General features: G+C 37.5%; 1 protein-coding gene across 2 annotated transcripts; it reads left to right on the top strand.

Moving 5' to 3' along the window:
- Positions 1-10,826: 10,826 nt before the first annotated feature.
- Positions 10,827-20,117, top strand: LOC117306660. 2 transcript variants are annotated; one of them, XM_033791147.1, is made up of 9 exons: positions 10,827-11,336; positions 12,055-12,260; positions 15,699-15,827; positions 16,875-17,017; positions 17,342-17,429; positions 18,086-18,278; positions 18,510-18,684; positions 19,492-19,720; positions 20,027-20,117. In XM_033791147.1, the coding sequence occupies exons 3-8, from the start codon at positions 15,723-15,725 to the stop codon at positions 19,493-19,495; spliced, it is 708 nt and encodes a 235-aa protein (XP_033647038.1). In that variant the 5' UTR covers positions 10,827-11,336; positions 12,055-12,260; positions 15,699-15,722; the 3' UTR covers positions 19,496-19,720; positions 20,027-20,117. The 2 variants fall into 2 exon arrangements, with proteins under 2 accessions (XP_033647038.1, XP_033647037.1); XM_033791146.1 differs by lacking the exons at positions 10,827-11,336; positions 12,055-12,260 and adding an exon at positions 14,811-14,953.
- Positions 20,118-22,608: the final 2,491 nt, after the last annotated feature.

The raw sequence follows: 22,608 nt of genomic DNA, 5'->3' as shown, positions 1-22,608 counted from the left end.
ATTATTTGAGTAAAGGCAGTACGTTTTTTGCTTTGAAACACATGAGAAAATAATTGACATTGATTTTTAAAACAGAAACTTGCCAAATTAAATGTGTGGCTGGGGCCCTACTTAATTGTAATTAGAAAATGGAATTTGGTTTAAAATTAATTTTTTCAATTTATATTGTTCTGTCATTATGTGCATTATTACTCAATTACTCTCATGATAATTACCAAACAAGTGCAGTGCCTTTAAGGGGGTTGAGAACTGCTTTGAAAGCAACAAGGTGCATTGTTTTACAATGCAAAGCAAGATTCTGTGATGTTCTTGTATTGACAACAATAACAAAACATGTGTGGCTGGGTTGTCTGCGTACTACAAGTGTACTTCAGTGCTATGTTATAATGAAGGTGTTGGACATGTTTTCTTTGTTTTTGATTTGTGGTTGTTTTGGAGGCCATTATTATACAAATCACATTGCGTAGAGCTATAGGCATTGTAGACGCCCCCTTTTTTCCCTCTTCATGTTGATGTAAATTAAGTTGTGTGAGCACTTGAGGTGCAATTGATGCAGAGTGATTAGTTAATGGATGTAACTATTGTGTTGTGGATAAGGATTATTGTTCTGGGTTTAGCCTCACACTTATTTGTGATTTATATTGTTGGTTCTTTCTCCGTCTTCCCCCCCCCCCCTTCCCCCCGCCATCCCCCCAAAAAATGATATAAATAAACATAAAGTATACATATCAACAAATAAAATACAAAATATTTAAAACCAATCAAAAGCCCCAAAATTATAAAATAATTCAAATAAATTCTTTTCCAAACATGTACCTTTCAACCATTTTATGTTTTTTAATAAACATCACTCCAAGGTATATTATAGTACGCTACAAGTTGGCAGTAACGCTATTGCATTGCTAATTTAGCTTGACTTACTGCTACTGTTTGTATGACTTCAGAGCATGCGTGTAAAATGTGACCAATATTTGCATTAGTCAATCTTTGTTGGAGGTGACTTTGGCCCAATTTCATGTCCCTGCTTACTGACAGGAAAGAAATTGCGCCTATAGAAGCAAGGAATTATTTGCTTATGTCACGCATCTTTCATAGTTATTTTTACTTCTGTGTCCATACTTCATATGTTTCTATTAGAACTAGGTATTCTTTGCTAAGAAAGCTTTTGCAAATGTTTGTATAAGTGCAGAATGGTGTTGAATAAAACTGTCATCAATATTGACAGGTAGCATTTCTCTTTGACAGAAGATGCCAAGCTACCAAGCAAGAAAAAAGGCTGCGAGAGAAGCAATGAGGCGCCTGCGGGCCAGCCGGAAGGATGAACCGCCATGTATGTTGTCTGTTAATGTGTCGTCTCATATCACCAACCCTCCCTCAACCATCACCAAACCTCACTCCTCCCCTTCTGTGTGCTCCCCTGTCACTCCTCCATCTAACATTTCACCTCCTTCTCAAATTGCCTTGGGGTTGACACCTCCCCAAGGCAGTGGGTTAAAGCCAAAAGGTGTACAGAGACAAAAAGTTCATTCCACCCACCCACTCCCAACAACCTCATGTCATTCCTCTGTGTCTGTGTGCTCCCATGTTTCTCCTCTCCAGTGCAACATTCCACCTCCTTCACGAATTGCCTTGGGGTTGGCACCTCCCCAAGGCGATGGTATAAATCAAAGAAAAGATGCACAGAGCCAACAAATTGAATCACAACAAACAGATCCACAAATTGAATCTCAAATAAATTCTCAAAGTAAATGCCAACAATTGTATTCCGAAGGTAAATCTGAGCTGATGTGTCAAAGTGAGCCTGATGTAGAGGTTGGTGTATCAGAATCAAGTGTAATGTGGATCTGTCAGAAATGTGGTTTTTCAAATTATACCGATTGTTTGTTTCATGTTTTTGGTATCGCAGAAGATGATAATGGATTTGATCTGTTTTCAGAGGATGATCACAAAGCTGATGAGTTTGAAACGGTTGAGGAACAGCTCACAGGAGAGGATATGTTAGGTAAGCAGGTTGGAATTTCAAATGTAAAGATGTCACAAACAAGTACGAACAAGAAACAAATGGAAAAGGAGAAGAGGAAGACAGTGAGAGATAAAGACCAGAAAGAAAATACACGCATTAAAATACAAAGTCGTAAAAGATCTGGGATTTGTATTGATGCCATTGACAGTAAGAGAAGTAGAAGTGAAACAAGGCATTGCAAAGTGGAGTCTGAAAATGAAATCAATTCGGTCAACAATGGCAGTACCTATGTTGGACCCTGCTCATTGAAATGTAGAACCATTCATAACGGGGCAACTAAAGAAGATGATAACAAAGCAGTACAACACACTAAGTGTGTGGAGACTGTGAAGATTATTAACCCAGTTGAACTTGATGGAACAGTAATTGCTCAAGGTAGTTGTCATCAGGGTGATAGAAGATTCGGTAATAACTCTGGAAAGCAGTGTGTTGCTAACAGCTTAGCATCAATGATGTTTAGCAAGAAGAAGGATGTGAGAAACTGGAAATGCAGTGATATGGATAGTATTCTGATAACTGGAAATGAATTGTATGGATTCCTGCAAGACAGTTCAACAATTAACAATAATTACTTGATGATTAATGAATTGCCAACCGAGTTAGATGTTTTTGATTCGCATTACAGTATGAAGTATCATGAGCCTGTATCAGGAACGCTCAATGAAAATGTCCATCACATAGAAGAATTTAATATAAAGTCGTTGAAAGCTGCCATAGAACAAGATGCTCAGAAATATCATGCATGTTTTATAAGTTTCAATGAGAATACATTTGCTGTAATTGCTCAAGATGGTATGTACTATGTTTTTGATTCCCATTCCAGAAGTATCAATGGCTGTATGATTCAAGACGGAACAAGTGTTGCGATGCGAGCAAGATCATGCCAAGAGGTGTACAGGTATTGTACTAGGTTAGCTCAATCCATGAATCTGTCTAATAGTGAACAGTATGAACTAACTGGTGTATCACTCTGTGTGAATGGTGAGGCTGTAACATGTACATGTACAAATGATGAAGGTTCAAATGAACAACAGGGCATAGTAGAAATCATGGACTTGTGTTTTGATGCTGAAGACTTTGATTTGTCAGTAGTATCAGGAGAATGTGACACCATTAATAGGAACGATATAAATGTTGGTCATCAATATGCGGAGAGTGCAACAAAAGAATGTTGTAATGTCGAAGATGATTTTGATAAGTCAAGCAATCAGATTGGAAAAGATGATAGATGTCATGAAAGTCCACACTGTGTCTCTAGTGACGAAGTGGAAGTAGTTGGTGTGTCTGGACCTGGTGTTATGAATTTCTCTCCATTGTCCTTTGAAGCTAAGGTCATTCTTTGTCAAGCACATGGTTGTGAAGTATGAAACTTGAAGCACATCATGGTTAATGAACAATGTCAAGCCATGGGTAAACCCAGATCTGTTAAACGCATAAGAGGTGATGGTAATTGTTTTTTTAGAGCTATTTCGTTTGCCGTGTCAGCAACTGAAGATAACCATACACAAATGAGATTTGCTTGTGTTAATCATATGTTGAGGAATGCTGATAAGTTGAGATGTTTTATGCGAGATGGATTTGCGAATGTGGAGGATTACGTAATGAGACGGAGGATGTTTGATGCTGGTACTTGGGCTACTGAATTTGAAATCATGGCAATGGCACATATGCTCTGTATTGACATACACACATTTGATGAGGTAACATGTAAGTGGTATAAATTTTCTGCAAAGAATGTTGAGGAAAGTGCTGTTATATCTGATATGGGAGTGAAGTAAATGTAAACACTGTATATTTACTTACTCAAAAAGTACTGATAAGATGACCATCCACTCTTTGAAGAGTCAATCACGGCGATGGTCAAAACGTGTAGAGCCAACTAGTGTACGAATGTAGCGCACGTACTCCAAAAGTTAAGAATCAAACCGTACGAATTGCAACTTAGAATTGTTCCGCTTTTCCACAGAAAAAGGTGCCGGAATCCGTCCTCAAAATACTCGGAGCGAAGATATGTAGTATACAGCGTTAGCAATGGTCAGATAGGGTTTTCCTGAATACCCTTTAATGAAACTTAACTGAAGTTATAAAAACGAAGGTGGAGCAATAGAAATGATGCATGTTCCTCTGTTGACTTCATAAAACAAGATGGCGTTGCCCATGCAAAAAGCTGAAGCACATGGCAAAAGTCAACTGCTGTTGCATGTAGCAAATATATACAATGTACATGTTTCCTGTACCAAAATAAACGGCTGTTGCATGACTAATATAAATAGTAATAAGTCACTACATTAGCCCCCTCCTAGATCGATGATTGTATCAGAGGTCGATGAAAAACAGAGTGCACTATGAGGTTGTCACATCAGTAAATGATTTACCACCGCAAGTGAGTGAAGTTCATGATGAACTAGGACATGGTGGTAAGACACAGTCTGAACAATGTGAGAAGCAGGTAACAGACAAGCAAGATAATGACAAGTCTACTGTAAAGAAAGCATGTGTGAAAATATGTACTCCAAAGAAAAGAAAACGTCAAAATGCAGTGAAACACAGGCAACTAAAGAAAGAGTTGACGAGAGAAAAGCGCAGAAAAAGTACATGTACTAGTGAAAGTGATCTGACTGAAGGACAAAAAAGGAAACATAAGTACAAGTATGATGATGAGTTTAGAGAGACAAAGAAAGCAAAGTGTAGGGAGCATAAAAAGATGAAATACAAGTGTGATGAGAAATATAAAGAACAAGTAATTGAGTCCATGAAATTTCAAAGCAAAGTAAACAATCATTCAAGTGAGGAACACAAGGTCATGAAAATCGATCAAAGTAAAAGAAAGTACAAGACTAATTCAAAATTTCAAGAAGAGGTAAAGATTGCAAGTAAAACAAAGTATAAAGAAAATAATGATTTCAGGAATGAGGTGAACATTGCAAGTAAATTGAAGTATAAGGAAAATGTTGAATTCAGATCAGATGTGAAAAATGCAAGTAAATTGAAGTATCAGGAAAATGTTGAATTCAGATCAGATGTGAAGAATACAAGTAAATTGAAGTATCAGGAAAATGATGAATTCAGATCAGATGTGAAGAATGCAAGTAAATTGAAGTATCAGGAAAATGATGAATTCAGGTCAGATTTGAAGAAGGCAAGCAAAGAAAAATACCACAAAAATGAAACTTTCAGAAACAAACTTATTAACAGGATCAAATTTAATTATCGTGATGACCCAATGTACAAGAAATCAACAATTGACAGAACTGTTCACAAATATAATGTTGATTTATTTTATAGAAGTACACTGAAGAAGGCCTCGATATCCAAATATCAGAAAAATGAAGGATTCAGGAGGGATATAATAGACTATACAAAAAGGAAGTACCGGACTGATGCAACCTTTAAACAGAATATTAAAACAAAGAATAAGAGTCGATCAATGCTTAAGAAAGTGAAGAAGCATGATATTGAGCATGTGATATCTGATTTCAAGAAGGAAATATCAAATGGACCAGAGTTTGTTTGTGCGGTTTGCTTGAGACTGTTGTTTCGTAAGCAAGTCATCAAATGTAAGAAGAACAAATATAAGAATACTGATTGTATCAGTGAAAAGTACCTACACAATTGTGACCATAATTGTAGATTGCAATGTACTGTGTGTCAGTCAAGCAGGTCTTGCCTGTGGATATGTCATACATGTGATCGTAAGTTATTGAATGAAAAGATGCCTGCTGAAGCTTGTTGTAACAATTTGGAGTTGGAAGATGTACCTGAAGAGCTGGCATGTTTGAACAAGTTGGAAGAGCATCTTATTGCACTAAATGTTCCATTTGTAAAGTTAATGGCATTACCTAAAGGGGGACAATTTGGTGTTCACGGACCGGTCGTTTGCGTCCCCTCAAATGTGTCTGAGACAGTTAAATCCTTACCTAGACCTCAAAATATTGATCAGATAATACGTGTCAAGCTGAAGCGGAAGTTGGCTTATAAAGGATACTACCAGTACCAGTTTGTGAATAAGGAACACATTGAGACAGCTTTACAGTACCTTAAACACAATAACAAATGGTACCATGATATTGACATTGATACTGAATGGACTACTGACTTGTCAGAGGATGTGGAAGAAGAAGGTACTCAAAGTGATGTGACGGAGAAAGTTGAAGATAATAATAAAGTTGACAATGCTAATGACGAAGAAACAGATGAAGAACGTTTGAGAGGAATACCATTAGATACATGCTTACAGGCTGCAAATATCGGACAGGAAATTTTGGATCAGTACTTTGATGATGTGTATTGTGTAGCACCATGTGAAGGAAATAATCCAATCAGAGTGCTAATGGATCCATCTAATGAGAGCAAATGTTTTCCGGTATTGTTCCCAAAAGGTGGGCCAGTATTTAGTGATAAGCGTGATGTGGTGATAACACTTTGCAGGTATTTCAACAACAGACTAATGAATGTGGATAACAGATTCGCAAAGAGTACCCAGTACATCTTCTATGCTCAATATCTGTCTGAAATAAAGCAAGTAATTTCCAGTGTCTCTATTGCATTAAGGAAAGGATCAGACAACACAATCAATGGTCAGAAAATCACTGCTAGAACTCTGAATGATAAAGACAAGTTGAAATACATGCTGAAATCAGACCAGGGATACAAGTTTTTGAAACCCATCAGAGGAACTCCACCTTATTGGCAATCATGCCAGAAGAATATTTTAGCAATGGTTAGACAGCTTGGTATACCTACATGGTTTTGTTCATTTTCTGCAGCAGATATGAGATGGCCTGAATTAATCAACACGTTACTCAGACAACAAGGTGACACAAGGAGTATTGATGAATTGGACTGGAATGACAAATGTCTGTTATTGAGGAGTAACCCTGTAACTGTTGCGAGAATGTTTGATAAGCGATTCCATACATTTCTTAAAGATGTGATAATGTCAAGTGCAGCACCGATCGGGAAAGTGAAAGATTATTTTTATAGAGTAGAATTTCAGCAAAGAGGCTCACCACATACTCATTGTTTATTTTGGATTGAAGATGCACCCAAGTTGAATGCAGATAGTGATGATAAAGTGGCAGAGTTTGTTGACAAGTATGTAAGTTGTGCATTGCCATCTAAACAAGACGATGAAGAATTAATGGAAATAGTCGGCTCTGTTCAACAACATAGTAAACGTCTTTCCAAGTCGTGCAAGAAAAAAGGGACAAAATGTCGGTTTAATTTTCCAAGGCCACCATCCATGAGAACATTTGTTGCTAATCCAGTACCAGTAGATTTTGATGATGAAGACGATAAGTCAGTTAATACACCTGAACATGATGCTAAGGAATTGTTGAAATCAGTTTGGACTGCGGTCAATGATGAGAGAAATCAACAAATGACAACTGATGAACTGTTCACAAAGATTGGAATTACACAGAATGATTTTGAGGAAGCCAATGACATGCTCACCAAAAAGGTGAATATTGTGTTGAAAAGAGAGCCCCAAGATGCGTGGGTTAATCATTACAATCCTGACTTGCTAAGATGCTGGAATGCCAACATGGACATTCAATACATCACTGATGTATATGCATGTGTATGTTATGTAATTAGTTACATGAGTAAAGCAGAACGTGAGATGGGAAAATTACTGAAGCATGCACAGAGTGAGGCTGAAGAAGGTAATCAAGACGCCAAACAGAGTATGAAACAGATAGGGAGTGTCTATCTGCAAAATCGTGAAGTGTCAGCTCAAGAAGCAGTATATCGTTGTTGTTCATTGAGACTTCAAGAATGTTCTAGAAAGGTTGAGTTTGTACCATTAGGAGAGAATCCAGTGCGAATGAGCTTACCCTTGAGTGTTATTCAGAACAAGTCACGCTTTACTGGTGATGATGATGATGACAAAGATGATGACGATGATGAAGATGATGGTGACAGGAATGAAGACAGTGTGTGGATGATTAGCAAAACTGATCGTTATAAAGCAAGACCGGATATTGATACATTTGAATCGATGTGTCTAGCTACATTTTGTTCAGAGTACCGGGTACTGTACAACAACTATAAGGTGTCTAGTAATAAGAGACAATCACCATTGTATGTATTGAAGAATGACATGGGCCATGTAATGAAACGCTCCAGAACTGATCCAGCTGTCATAAGATATCCAAGATTTTCAGTCACTAAATGTTCTGAGAAATATTATCAAAGAATTTTGCAGCTATTTCTCCCATACCGTGTTGATGCACATTTGAAACCACCAAAATTTGAAACATACTCTGACTTTTATGAGAATGGGTTTGTCAAGGTATTTGGAAGATTACAATCTGTTAAAACTATTGTTGACAGTAACCGTTGCAGGTTTGAAGTTGATCTCAACTCACTAGAGAATGCAGAACTGCATCTGGAGAATTTTGGTGTACAGGAAGATGCTTGGGCATTAATCAGTCCAGAAACTGAATAGGAGAGAAATGAATGTGAAGAGCAAATGCAACCTGTCATAGATGAAGGTGAAGATGAATTTAGTATTCCAGACTTGAAAGGTGATAAGAAAGAAGAAAGAATCTGTGACGTCCAGGCTCACTCAAGCAGAGTAGCAAAGTCAGATGCATTAAATATGATGAGGTCACTAAATGCCCAACAGAAACAGGTATTTTACAATATTAGACAATTGTGCATAGACAAGGCTAATGGTAAAAACCCTGATGCTTTTCAAGTGTTTGTTACTGGTGGTGCAGGGACTGGAAAATCTCTGCTAGTCAAGTGTATTGATTATGAAGCAACAAGAATACTTGGATCAATGATGAGAAATCCTGACGATGTGTCTGTTATGCTGACTGCTCCAACAGGTGTGGCTGCTTTCAATATAAACGGTACCACAATTCACAGCGGACTAAGTATACCAGCAGATGTAAGACTACCATATCAACCACTTGGTGAAGAGAAGATCAGTACACTGCGTAGTAAGCTCAGTCAGCTGCAGATATTGATAATAGATGAAGTTTCTATGGTTGGTCAGAAGTTACTGTATTACATCCATGGACGGTTAAGACAGATTAAGCAGTCTAAGAATCATAACCCCTTTGGCAATGTCAGTATTTTAGCTGTTGGTGATTTTTATCAGTTACCTCCAGTGAAAGCAAAAGCTTTGTACCACAATACTGTAACTTGTGATCTGTGGATTGACAATTTCAAGTTAGTTGAACTAACTAAAATAATGAGGCAAAAGGAAGATGCAAAGTTTGCCGAGATTCTTAACCGACTGAGAGTAAGAAAGAAAGATGAGGCCTTACGGCCCGATGATGTAACAGTTTTGAAAGGTCGTGAGACAGGTGAAGAATGGAATGAGGCTCTCCATATATTTCCATGTAACAAACAAGTGGATAAACAAAATACCAAGATTCTGCGTTCAAAGTGTTCAGATTGTGTGCTTATATTATTGAAGCAAAGGATTATGAGACGGACTCACACAATGCTAAGAAGGTCAAACAAGGAAACCAATCAAAAAAGTCTGGAAGCTTACCACAGTCAGTGTTACTAGGTGTAGGTGCAAGGGTTATGCTAATTAAGAACATTGATATATCTGACGGCCTCGTTAACGGCGTTTGTGGTAATGTATCACAATTAGTAATGTCACAGAATAAGTCTGATGAAGTAAAATGTATCAATGTTAACTTTGATAATGACAAGGTTGGAATGAAGTTGAGGAAGACATTTGCATCATCTTCAAATGAGTGTAGTAGTGTACCCATTGAGATTCAGGAAGAAAGCCTTGGTCAAAAATGGGTCCGTCATCAGTTTCCATTGAAGTTATGTTGGGCATGCACAGCTCACAAGGTACAAGGAATGACAACAGATAAAGCTGTAGTAAGTCTTGATAAAACATTTGCAGCAGGACAGGCTTACGTGAGTCTCAGTCGTGTCACATCACTGAATGGTCTTGTCATTGAAGGTTTTCATGAGAAATTCATATATTGCAATGATGCGGTTGCCGATTGTATGAGTACACAGTTAAAACGCTGTTTAAAATATGGTTGTTTAGAATAACATTGTTTAAACCATTAAACAACGTTGTTCAACTGCACGCCATTATGGTTAAACAACCGCTGTTTAAAACGCAACTGAATCCAATAGAAAATAAGTTAAACAACTTTGTTTAATCTGACGTCATAGGGCACGTGCCTGTCGTTGTTTAAACAACGTTGTTTAAATTGACGTAATATATATAAGGCGGCAAGCGCGTCCTGACGTCACGCGATTTTCCCGCCGACGCTACAACTTTTAATACTCTTGATAGAATGGCGGACGACGTGGTGCGGGGTGTCTTACAGTCCTGGGGATTTCCAGGTTTAATTGACACATTTAGAGGTAAGTTTTTAAAGTTTGGATGTGATAAAGTTACAGCGATAATTAAAAAGAAGTTGTTGAAAATAGACCGGCAGAAATAGTTAGGCCTACGTAGGCTAACAACACGTATAGGCCCTGTTGTGAACTTAATCGTTAACGTTTTAGTCATCAGGCTTTTTTTTTTGCCAGACGGAAACCTCCCGGCCTCGGGCGAAACTGTCATAATCATTCTCGCCTACAAAATTACTGCATCTCAGGCACTAACTTATATAAAGTAGGCTACGTGTAGGTACCTCCGTGGTTGTAATTTTTTGGCATATTTTAATAATTAAAATTATTATAGGGCCTAACTAAAAATAAAATAACTTTGCGCGGTCACTAACTTAATGTTCAAAGGTCATGAAGTTATTCCCCGGGGCCGGCTATAGGCCTACAGCTACATCACCCGCGTCGCGTCCGGCCGTACATTGACTATGCTTCAAGACCAGGGAACAGATTTCTTTCGCAAATTTCCCGTGCATGTTTCGCATGATTTTAGTGATACTTCTCACCCAACACCAAGTTAACTGAAAGATTATTCCTTTAGCATTCAGAGTTATTTGGGTATGGAGTAATTCAACCTAGAAAAACCCCGAAATATTGATGAAAATCAGACACTGTTTTCTCGAACTTCGATAAACATTCCACTGGATAAAACATGGCCGAGTGGCAACGATCGTCGTAGCTTGGCTCCGATCCAATGCAGTCATCTAACGTACGTGTATACGTCACGATGTATATTTAGATAGATGAGGTCACTGGCTTCAAAAAAGTCTCTCTTGGTGGCGCTTTTGCGATGTGCTTGGGGCGACCATCGCGGATTCAAAAGGGGCGACTTTTATCTTAGGAATTTATTTCCAAACATTTTTTGATAATTATGACAAAAACATGGCTCAGAAATCGTCTGTTTTTACACCTTTGTTAATCTTTTGACGAAAAGGTAAGACCATAGCAAGTTTAATCAAGATTTAGGCAACCTAAAACTACAGAAAAAAAAAAAATAAATAAAAATAATGTTAAATGTTAAATATTTTTGGGGGTTATGATTATGTTGGGTGTCAATTTACACAAAATGAGACTTTACTCAATATTCCTCATTTCGTCGGAGCGGGTTGCAAACAGTGAGTCACATCACATACGCGTATATTCAAAGCACTTTTTGAGAACCCATGCATGTATTACCGGCAAGCTACGGTACATGAAGCTGGTGTAGGTTATACATGGTTTTGATTTTTCATGCCATATTTCACAACCGATATTACTGAAAGATTTGAACAAGCTGTTTTAGAACCTGTGTATTTACTTACAACTTACAGTATATGAAACTGGTGTACACGTACACGTATTTGAATTTTCATGCCATTTTTCAGCTGATAACTTTGAAAAAAAATAGAAAAAACTTTTTGAGAACCCTTGTTTTAATCTACGGTACATGAAGAAGCTAGGGTATGGTACATGTTTTGATTTTTCATGCTATTTTTCAAAGTTAATTTGGTAGATTAGAACAACCTCTTTGTAGAACCCTTTACATGTAATAATAATAATGATAATAATACTGGGTTCTTACATAGCGCATTACGCTTATTGCTTTTTTTTTACAGCATGTTATACTTTGTGCAGCTAGTTTATTTATTCAGAGCTTTTGATATTCTTTTCAGATAATTATATTGGTGGAGACAGTTTTGGACTACTGGATGCAGAAACAATTAAGGAGCTTATCCCCCAAATTGGGATTAGGCTTCGGTTTACTGAGTCTTACAAGACGTACCAGAAGAGAAACAAAGACAACACCAGTGGTAATGACAAGTCCACTAATGACGATCACACTGATGGTAAAGACCAAGCAGCTGCAGATTCTGATTCAGTGAGTTTGACATGCTTCAAGTGTTACAAGTCAGTCAATGGATTACAAGCCCTATTTCAACATCACAGATATATTCACAACATTCACTCAAATTCCTCAACAAATATAATATGCCCTGTCTGCCATTTGTCATATGGGTTGTATAAAACATATAAGAGACATGTACTGCTTCATCATCAAAGAGCTCAGGTTGAGAATGGTGAAGCTGCTGATGCTTTCGTTTATGAGCCCGACTTTGATGCTGCTGATTATGATGTGCAGGAGGGAGTTAATTCAGAAGGCAACATATCTGATAACGACTCTGACGAGGGCGATAATGGTGAAAAATTTGATGATGTTAAGTACTGTTTGGTAGCCTTCATATCAAGTATGAAGAAAAAAGGTGTTCCTACATCCAGCATTGAATTTATGACCAGAAACATGGAAGACCTAATGACCAAGGGTGTTTGTCATGCACAGAAGACGATATGTACCCTTCATGAAAAATACAATAATGGTAGCCTTGATGATTATTCATTTGAGGAGGCATTTCAAGGGTGTACAGTGATCAGCAAGCCATTTGATGAATTGAATTCAGAGTACAAACAAATTCAGTATCTTATGAGAAACGGATATCTCGTATTACCAGTAGAACAAATTTTGGGGTATATCTACAAACCACAGCTGACTAAAACTGGACGAATGCAGCAGGTTAGACAACAAGAATCATTCCAGTGTGTTCCTTTCAAAAAATTGTGTCAGACTTATCTCCAACAGCCAGGAATGATGAAAGCGATTTTGTCTCATGAAAAAGAGGGAAGTGAAAGTGTTCTTGAGTCCTACAGAGATGGAGAATTTTTCAAGAAGGAATTTGCTGAGGAAAACGAGAACATTTTCCCAGTTGTTTTGTATTGTGATGATTTCGAACCAGCAAACCCCCTAGGTTCAAGAAGAGGACAGCATAAATTGTGTGCATTTTATATTCAGTTCCTCAATATTCCAAGGAAGCTTCAGAGTAGTCTTGACAATATCTTGCTTGCTGCCCTGGCAAAATCTAAACTAGTCAGCAAATATGGCATTGACTCCATTCTTAAGGTTTTGGTCAATGACTTGCAAGAAATGTATACTGATGGTATTCATGTTAACAGTCCTGGTGAATATCAAGGTCTTGTAAAGCCAAAGCTGTTTCAGATTTGTGGAGACAATCTTGGTCTCCATCTTGTCATGGGCTTCTCTTGTGGGTTCACTGCAAACTATCCTTGCAGGAGGTGTAAAGCCCCCAGAGGAACATGCCAGGAGCAAGAGGAAGAACAACGGAATCTTCTGAGAAATCGGGAAAACTTTGAAGAAGACATTGAGACAAATAACCTTGCAGAGACAGGCGTTTCAAGAAATGGAATCCTGAATGAACTTCCCTACTACCATGTGACTGATAACTATGTCCTTGATATCATGCATGACTTCCTAGAGGGAATGGTACCACTCGAAGTTAAGCTAGTTATCCAGTACCTAATCGACGATGGAAAATTCACATTGGAGGAACTCAATAGCAGAATTACAGCATTTAGCTATGGTTTTGTTGACAAGCAGAATCGGCCATGTCAGATAACAGCAGCAACATTAGCCAAACCTAAATCCAGTAGCAGACAAACTGCTTCACAGATGCAGTGTCTGTTTTTGTATCTACCTCTGTTAATTGGAGATAAGGTGGATAGAGATGAGGAGTCAGATGTCTGGGAATTGTTATTAATCCTTCTCGACATTTATAAATTAGTAGTAGCACCTAGCATCAGTATAGAAGCAACCTTCATGCTCAAGGCCAAAATTGGAGACCATCACAGTTTAGTTAAGGAGACTTTTCCAGAGCTTCAACTCACTCCAAAGCAGCACCATTTACTGCACTATCCTAGAGCAATTAGAATGTTGGGCCCACTCTCACCCTTTTCCGCAATGAGATTTGAGGGAAAGCACAAGCCTCTCAAAACATTCGCAAAAATCTCAGGCAACTACATCAACATTGAAAAAACAGTGGCTAAAAAGCATCAGATCGGCCAAAGTCACAATTTTCTACTGAAGGAAGACATAACAATCAGGGGCACAGAAGTATACAGCCAAGAGTTAGTTCCAGTGTCTAGTCTTCAACATGCGGAAGATGTATGTACTGCACTTGGTTGTCCTCTGGACACAGAAATTGTAGTTGCTGCTGCTGTAGTAGTGAATGGTTACAGGTTCAGATCAAGCTCTATTGTCGTTACCGACTGGTCTGAAGAGCATCCTGAATTTGGGGAAGTGCAGCATGTAGTTCTTAAAGATTCTGCCATCATATTGGTAATAAAACCTTGGACAGTGCAGCACTTTGATCGTCATTTCCATGCTTATGCAGTGAGTGAGACTTCTTATCATCCGATAGTGAAATCAGTAGGACAGTTGGGGGATGTTAGACCAGTACATGCAGTAAGAAGCTACGACGTGACGGATCCTCATGTTTACATTGCTGTTCGTTTCCAGCTTGCATAGGGTGATATGCAAGGAAGAGTGGGTTCTAGTTGCAGGAGATGGATGTACTGGACTTGTTGTAGCTGCTGCTGTAGAAGTGTTCATGAATGGCTACAGGTTCAGATCAAGTTCGTTTTATGTTACCACCTGGAAGCATCCTGAATTTGGGGGCAGTAACCGATACTTCCAATCATCTTGTTACATCTACCAAACCATGTGTAAGTTGGAAGAATTTTACAGAACTTTCAATGAGCAAATACAGCATTTGGTAAATTCAAGTACATTTTTACGTGTATACATGTAGTATTTACAGATTGTAACATTCCAACATGCAGACATGTAGCTGTATCAACCCCATCAGTGTAATTCACTCGTTAAAAAATTAAGACAGTTTATCCATTTATTCAAATTTTGAGGCGGTGTTGCCAAAATTTCAAACAAAAATTTCAAATATAGACATGTTGCTTCGTAGTGCTTGAACTTGAAAGTACGTGTATTCTTCAGGGACATGCACTGGAATGACATTCTTACTAGTCTGCACTCAAGTTTTTATTTCATGTAATCATGAACATGTATACCTTTCGTTCATACAATTGACACCGTGACCCTAACCACCATTTTATAACCACAACCATCAGCACCATGATTATCGCACACACACAGCCATCTACAAAGCCATCAAGGTGTCATCATTAACATACCTTGTGAATTGTGAAAATCATGGCATGTTAGAAACAATGCACAGTACATGTACAGCATGATTATAACAAACACCATGGGGTCCATAAAAAATGTTTGTTCATAATAGTGGTCGCCTGTTACAGAGATTGTGCGTTATAAAGAATTTACTATTTGGGAGTGAAAGGGGATGTTCTTTATAGCCAATTATCCCAGTGGTGTTTTTATAGCGATGTTTCACCAAAAATCTGCATTGAAGGTAACCATCTTCTTTCCCTTCTTTAGTCACAAAACATTCAAGATGTTGAAATGCTGGATATGACTGCAAGCAGTAGTGATGAGGAAACAGTGGATGGAAACGGCAAAGCAAAGCATGAAAAACAGACAGAAGTGAAACGGAATCGTCGTATGTTTGTGAGTATTGGAGCCTTTGTTGCAGATTTTTCACTGATACAAGTGCACATAGTGGTTCCTAAAATTGTTATCAAATATCCATGCTTGAGGACAGTTTTAAGACAATGGAAAGCGATTTTTTGCTATAAAATTAAGATTCAATGTACTAATCAAATTTCCAAAAATCACTTGTCTTCAAATGGACACATGAGGGTGCTGTTGTGTGATGTCATAAAATGCACACCACAGAGTCTCACAGCTGCATTAAAATTGCACAAAATCAAGATCACAAATTTTGCCAAAAAACAGTGGTCACCTCAGAATAAGGTACTGACAAGTCTAAACACTCAATAATAAGACATCACCCAAATATTAGTGGAGTTGCCATTTGAAGAAAACAAGAAAAATCTGTAATTTTTGTGTGCGTGTGCACAAATCAACCATTTGCAGCTCTCTCTTGAATGACATCACAAATTTGCTCATGGATGCAAAATTAAATTTGCATAAAAACACAAAATTCTGAAAAAAGTGTCAAAACACCCAAAATTTGGCAATGAAAATTTCAAAATCTTTCGTTAGAATAAATACTTGTGTCAAGTGTTAAAACAGGCTTCAAATCTTATTTCATGGACCTTTTAATGAATGTAGGAGGGTTAATGGTGTGATACATCATTGGTAGAGCTGATGGTATCCATAGTTTGTGTGATTCAACAGATACAGGAAATAACAAACCTGTGAAAGTTGAACTCAATCTATCATCCGAGTCATGAGAGAATAGTGAACATAACCTTTCTGTTTTTAAAGTGATTTTGTGCAGGTTTATATGGTGCTTTTTAATTATTTCAATAGTGTACAATCAAAATCAATATCTTCAGATAAGATTTTCTAGAAGGTGACAGCAATTCAGATGTAAATATTTCACAAGAGGATTATATTGGTAGTTATATCATCTTCATAACTAATCAACTGTCACTGTCAGATCACAGTGAAAACTGAATATTTTTGTTGGGTCATTACCACTGATGTATCATACCTTTAATAGTAAACATTTATTTTACACCCATACAGGATATCAGGGATTCTATCTGCAAAACTCCAAAGGGACGAGCAACTATTCTTCGAATGGAAGAAAACAGGATGGCTTCTAAAGAAGATAGGAAAGTCATTGTTCCAGTCCTCGTCAGTTCTTTGATGAAACACTTTGGTCCAAAGTGAGTACATAATATTGTTTTGGGCCAAAAACAAAATTTGTTGTCCTCATATGAAAAATATCGCAAAGGTCAATCATTCAGTTGGTCAATATTTTTGTCTTTTAATGGCAAATAAACAAATGAAAGAAATCAGTGGTCAAAAGATATTCATTTGAACAAACCTTGATAATTAATTGACAGACCATTGACCTTTACCATTTCCTTGTCTAATAAAGCTTCACAAATCTATCTTGAAAATATTTTCACCATATTTTGAAATATTCTCACCATATTTTGTATAATATTTACCATGGATAGCGCTAACATGTTTCTTCTGGTTTTCAGTCCATCTGCTCACATCAAAAATGAAATGGCTCACCTATTTGTGGAGGAATTCCCTTTCTTAAAAGATCCAAGTGGAGTTACTGGTCATGTGAGTTTGTCTTTCTTCTTCTTCATTTATTGCTTTTGTCTCATATAACATATTTGATTTCAGTTAAACTACAGGCAAGGGCTTGTGATAAAACAATCTGACTTTTAACCTGCATGATTTGTATGATTATTATCTTCAAGCAAACTTGAATCCTCGATCCTGGTTGGTCTATCCATAGCAACAACAGTGTGATATCCCATATCGCATGGCTGTATTGCACCCCGTGCATCGAATGTTGTGCACTTTACTCAGTTGCGTGCATTTTCCTGCTGCACGTACACTATCATACATTCAATGCGGATCTTGAGTGTATGTCAAGTTTACTAGTTTGCTTGAAGATGGGATAACACTTGTTATCCGCTCGTGGAACACGGAACAATAAAGTGCGTCATGCATCCCATATGCCGCAAGGCCAAAGATGGGTCACAGACACACTACGTCATTCCGTTTTCCACTTGTACTCGTGGTATAACTAATAATGTTCATGAGCAGTTTGCAGTAATTTGTTACGTTATTTCTGAGAAGCAGCAAATGCACACTGCTGTAAAAAATGTTTCCTTTGCTGTTTCCTTGATTTAATCCTGCACCTGAGATCTCTGGGGAAAAATTGGTTGTGTATAACAATGTAAATTTTTAGTTTTATTTCATTTAAACAGGAGGCCTGGTACATCAAAGGAGAGAAACACAGACCTGCCAGTGGGTACTTTGAACTCCGTTTGCGATATGTCCGTTGGCAAATGAATAAGAGTGCATCACCACAAAACAATTGCAAGAAAAGGATTGAACCAGCTCCAGTGAAGAAGCAGCATCGGACTAGTGAGCAACACCACCCTGTCAAAATGATTTTAGGTAATTAAGTTCAAACTTTTGAAGCTAAGACTCAGCATTGCAATGGTCATAAGCAAAGATTACACAGCACCGTGCACAGTGGGTAGTAGGCAAGCCTTCAAAGCTGCTGTGGATAACAAAATCTGTGAGAAAGATGGGAAGCCACCAGTGCTGGGTCAGCAAAATTACTACATATTTTTATAATCAACCTATTCAGTTACACTGTGTTTATTTTGAAATGGTTCTTTTTAGAGGAAGATGAGCAAGAGGCTATAAATTGGCTTCATCATAATGATGCACCACAATCCATGGTCTTGGAGAAGATGAAGAAGACAGCACACGCAAGGTATAAGTGGTTAAGACAGCTGCCTAGACCAAGCACAGCTGAAATCTTGAGAAATATCCCAGACTGCTGGACTCTGGTGTGGTAAGTTGAAATTGTTCAAGTTTCTTTAAAAAAAAACATCACTGAAGCCACAAACTAACACTCAGTTGCATGTGAGTGCCAAGCATGTGCACGTATTTTGCAGAACCGCGTTTTTTTTTTTTTTTTTCATAAACTAACACCGGCACTGCTTGCGCGCAGTCTGTACATTTTTATTGTTGCAAAATAGGTTTGTAACACTGATCTTAAATTCACAAATACAAAGGTTTCTATTTAATTATTTGTGTAAGCCAAAGTAAGCTGGCTTTCCATAAATGCGTTTTGGGTTCGTTTTGTGTCCGTTGCATTTAGGCCTGTGGTATAACTATAGGAAAAACATCCAAGTCTGACATCCACACAAACGACCCTGAATCCATGATTACTTATAGTATGTTCCAACCATATCTTGCTCAAAAGTAATGGCTATCATGTTTTCAACACTAACTTATTCTGTTTTCGTTTTACAAAAAACTCTGGCCTACTCAGTTTATAGTCCCCAACATAGTGTGGGCCGTCTGACAAATGGTATATATTGATTACCCCCACACTAAAGTACCACAGGTGCAGTAATGTGGGCGTGCGGAGGATTAGCACTCCTCCTGAGTGCCTCTAGTTTCTTTCTGACTGGCTGTTGTGTGTACTTTATACAAATCATTGGGGGTCAATCATATGCTTGTCAAGATAACTCATTTATTTAGCCATGACTTTATTTGAACTTTAATAACTAATGTTATACATGTAACTTATACATGTAACTTAATATCTATTTAAAATAAATTCAATAATGTTGCTTATACATAACTTTGTTAGGTAGAACAAGATTTCAGCGAAACAGTAAACAAATCAGCCGATAGTCTTTTCTGCAAGTGGCCTGGATTAGCACCACAGCTTGTCATGTATGTGAAGAATGTCCATCCTCAGTACAAAACCAGCTTAGACATCATAGACATGGGTGGAAGTGGAGGGGGTGCAAGAGAGCAGCAGGATCAAGATGATGCAGAAGCAACAGAAGAGCATGGAGATGTAAAGCTTTCGCAAAGTAAATATCGATACTGTAATTTCATTATTAGATGCAGGTGGCCAGCTTTTAGGAAAGAAGTGAAGGAAAGTGAAACAAAAAGTAGTAACAACATCTGTCTGAATTATGTTTGAGACAAGCTCACTTTTGACCTTTAAAGTCGTCTTCTTTTGTGACTTGCACCCTGAAACAGCAAAATTCCTAATACCATCAAATGGTATTCTGCAAATAGAAAAATAATTGCATCTGATCTACATAAGGCTCACGTCTTCCTCCTCTTTTTAAAATTTCCTTTGCAAATAATTCTAATGTGGAATTTGTTTTCAGTGGAAACTGAAGCACTTGCTTTCGCTGTTTTACCATTGGTACTCTGTGGACGGGCCAGGGGTAAGAAAGGGAAATGTTCTGTCTTCGAGAGTGTCAAATCATTCATTGATGTCAAGCCTGTAAGTATGTTTCATTATATCTGAAAATTCCAAAATAGACCTTTTTCTGATACCTCATCTTGAAAATCAAATACATCATACACCTGTAGATCCACACTTTCGTCATAAACATCTTCAGTATGAACATGTCATGTGAAGACTTAAGGCCGTTTTCACACGAGAGCTCTAAACGATGGTTGTTTGGTATGAAGTCGCAACGATTATGGCATGCCAAATGCCCCCAAATTTGATAAACAGTGTTTAGAGAGGTTGAAGCAATGAATTGACGTTTCGTATTTGATAGAAAACTGAATATGAACATACATTGCACCTCAATGTACATGCATGTATTTTAAAATAAAAAATCATTGAAGGTAAATTATGCTGTACAATCTATGTAAATGTGGCTCATGTGCTGTGTACTGTCAGCATTCAATGTTATTCACTCACTGTAAATATTGTAAATAATGACTTAGAACGGCCAGAATATAATTAAACTAAATGGTTCAATATGTTTTTCACATATTTTTACAGGAAGGGACTGACATGGCATTTTACCTTAAGTCAGTTGATAGAGAGACACATCCCCAACCCTTCCTGCTAGTTATTGGATCGCGCATAAATCCACTGCAAATCTTCGTCATCGTTGAAAGACAAGCTCTCCAGTTCAACACCATGACTAAAGCAGTTGACTATTGTTTTAAGCTCATTTATGTGTTGGACATAGAGTACCAGCCTGCTTGTGGTACAACTTGGGAGTTCCTCCAGACAAACGTCTATGGCATTGCAGGGAAATGTGGAGTTTCAACATCAGTAAGAGAGTTAAGGACATTCTTGTCGTGTCAGACAGGTAATTAATAAGGGAAGAAAAGTGTGCTGAAGAAATTTTAAACTGAGTTGTTTAAACACAGTCAGGTCTTGTTCGTGTTAATTGTTTGATTGTTTAATACTAATAACAATAATGGTAAACCCTTATAATGCCCCGTATCCGCCATGACAGTCGCTCTCGGAGCAGTTTACAATAATTATCCCCTGCTCACTGGGTCATCATATCTTAAACCTTCTCAGCTCCCTGTGGAGTATACAGCCCCGGCCACAGGAATTGTAGTAATGTAAGAAAATTACATTGCTTAATTGACATGGTGGATAAGGTGGCAGAGGTTGCAATAATGTAACAAAACAAACCTGGATTTATTGAAATGAAGATTCGATTGATTCCATGTCTTGATGAATTTGTGCATTAAAACCACAGACCTCTCTCTGATGAACTCTAAAAATTACCAATTCCTATGATGTGAAAATACATATGTGTTTATTGTTGTCTAGCAAAAAACTGTTATTTTAACTAGATTTTTTAATGGACCTGAAGGTTTAATGTTCATGGGGGATAAACATCTAATTATTATCCTTAATGATCAAGGGGGTTTCTATCGAGATAAACACTTTGCGGCTGGAATAATAAACAACACTGGCGTTTTCGACTTCAAATCTATTTCAGGATAAGATATGTACTTTGAATGCTAGATAATGTTGATGTAAATATTTCCATGAATTTGAGTGTTATTGGTTTTATAAAGCTTGCATAGATCTTGTGGAATCACCATTTTACCTTATGCAGTGTGTTAATTATAGTGCAGGTGTTTGATGACTTGAAGACAAACATTTTGTGATAAATTTCAATCTTGAAAGTTGTTGATTATACAGTTCAATGAATTTCATTGTCTTTGTTTGTTTAGCATTTCCATCAATTTCAATATGAAAGAATGCCTGTTTATACACCATTATACATGCAGTGTGATAAGAATGCTGTCTGACGCCTTGAGTACAAAGTGGTGATGAATTTCAGTGGTTCTGATTTTGTGAAATGTGTTGAAGAAAATTACACTCTCACACATGTGAAGTGACGTACATGAAAACTGTGCTTTAATTCGTGGCGAAGAAAAGGCTTCTATATTTGGGAATAAATAAATATTTCAATGATGATTCAGTTTAAATTTCTGTGTCACTGACTTCTGTGTTACATATTTGAGACTTTTCCCTTTTAGATAACGGTTTGTACCACGTTTTTTGTGCTTTTTAAAGCACAAAAAATTTGAACCCAGGTTATTTGAACAAACCCCAGTTAATTAAACAACCATCTTGAACAACCCCAGTTAATTAAACAACCCCAGTTAATTAAACAACCATCTTGAACAACCCCAGTTATTTAAACACAACCATCTTGAACAACCCCAGTTATTTTAAACAACCATCTTGAACAACCCAGTTACTTTTAAACAACCATCGTGAACACCCCAGTTATTTTAAACAACCATCTCGAACAACCCCAGTTATTTAAACAACCATACTGAACCACCCCAGTTATTTTAAACAACCATACTGAACAACCCCAGTTATTTTAAACAACCATACTGAACAACCCCAGTTTTTTTAAACAACCATACTGAACAACCCCAGTTATTTTAAACAACCCATCTGAACAAA

This window comes from Asterias rubens, unplaced genomic scaffold (genome assembly GCF_902459465.1).
Source record: "Asterias rubens unplaced genomic scaffold, eAstRub1.3, whole genome shotgun sequence".
Lineage (NCBI taxonomy): Eukaryota > Metazoa > Echinodermata > Asteroidea > Forcipulatida > Asteriidae > Asterias > Asterias rubens.
Note: the sequence above shows the minus strand (reverse complement) of the source record. Positions and strands in the feature narration are given on the sequence as shown.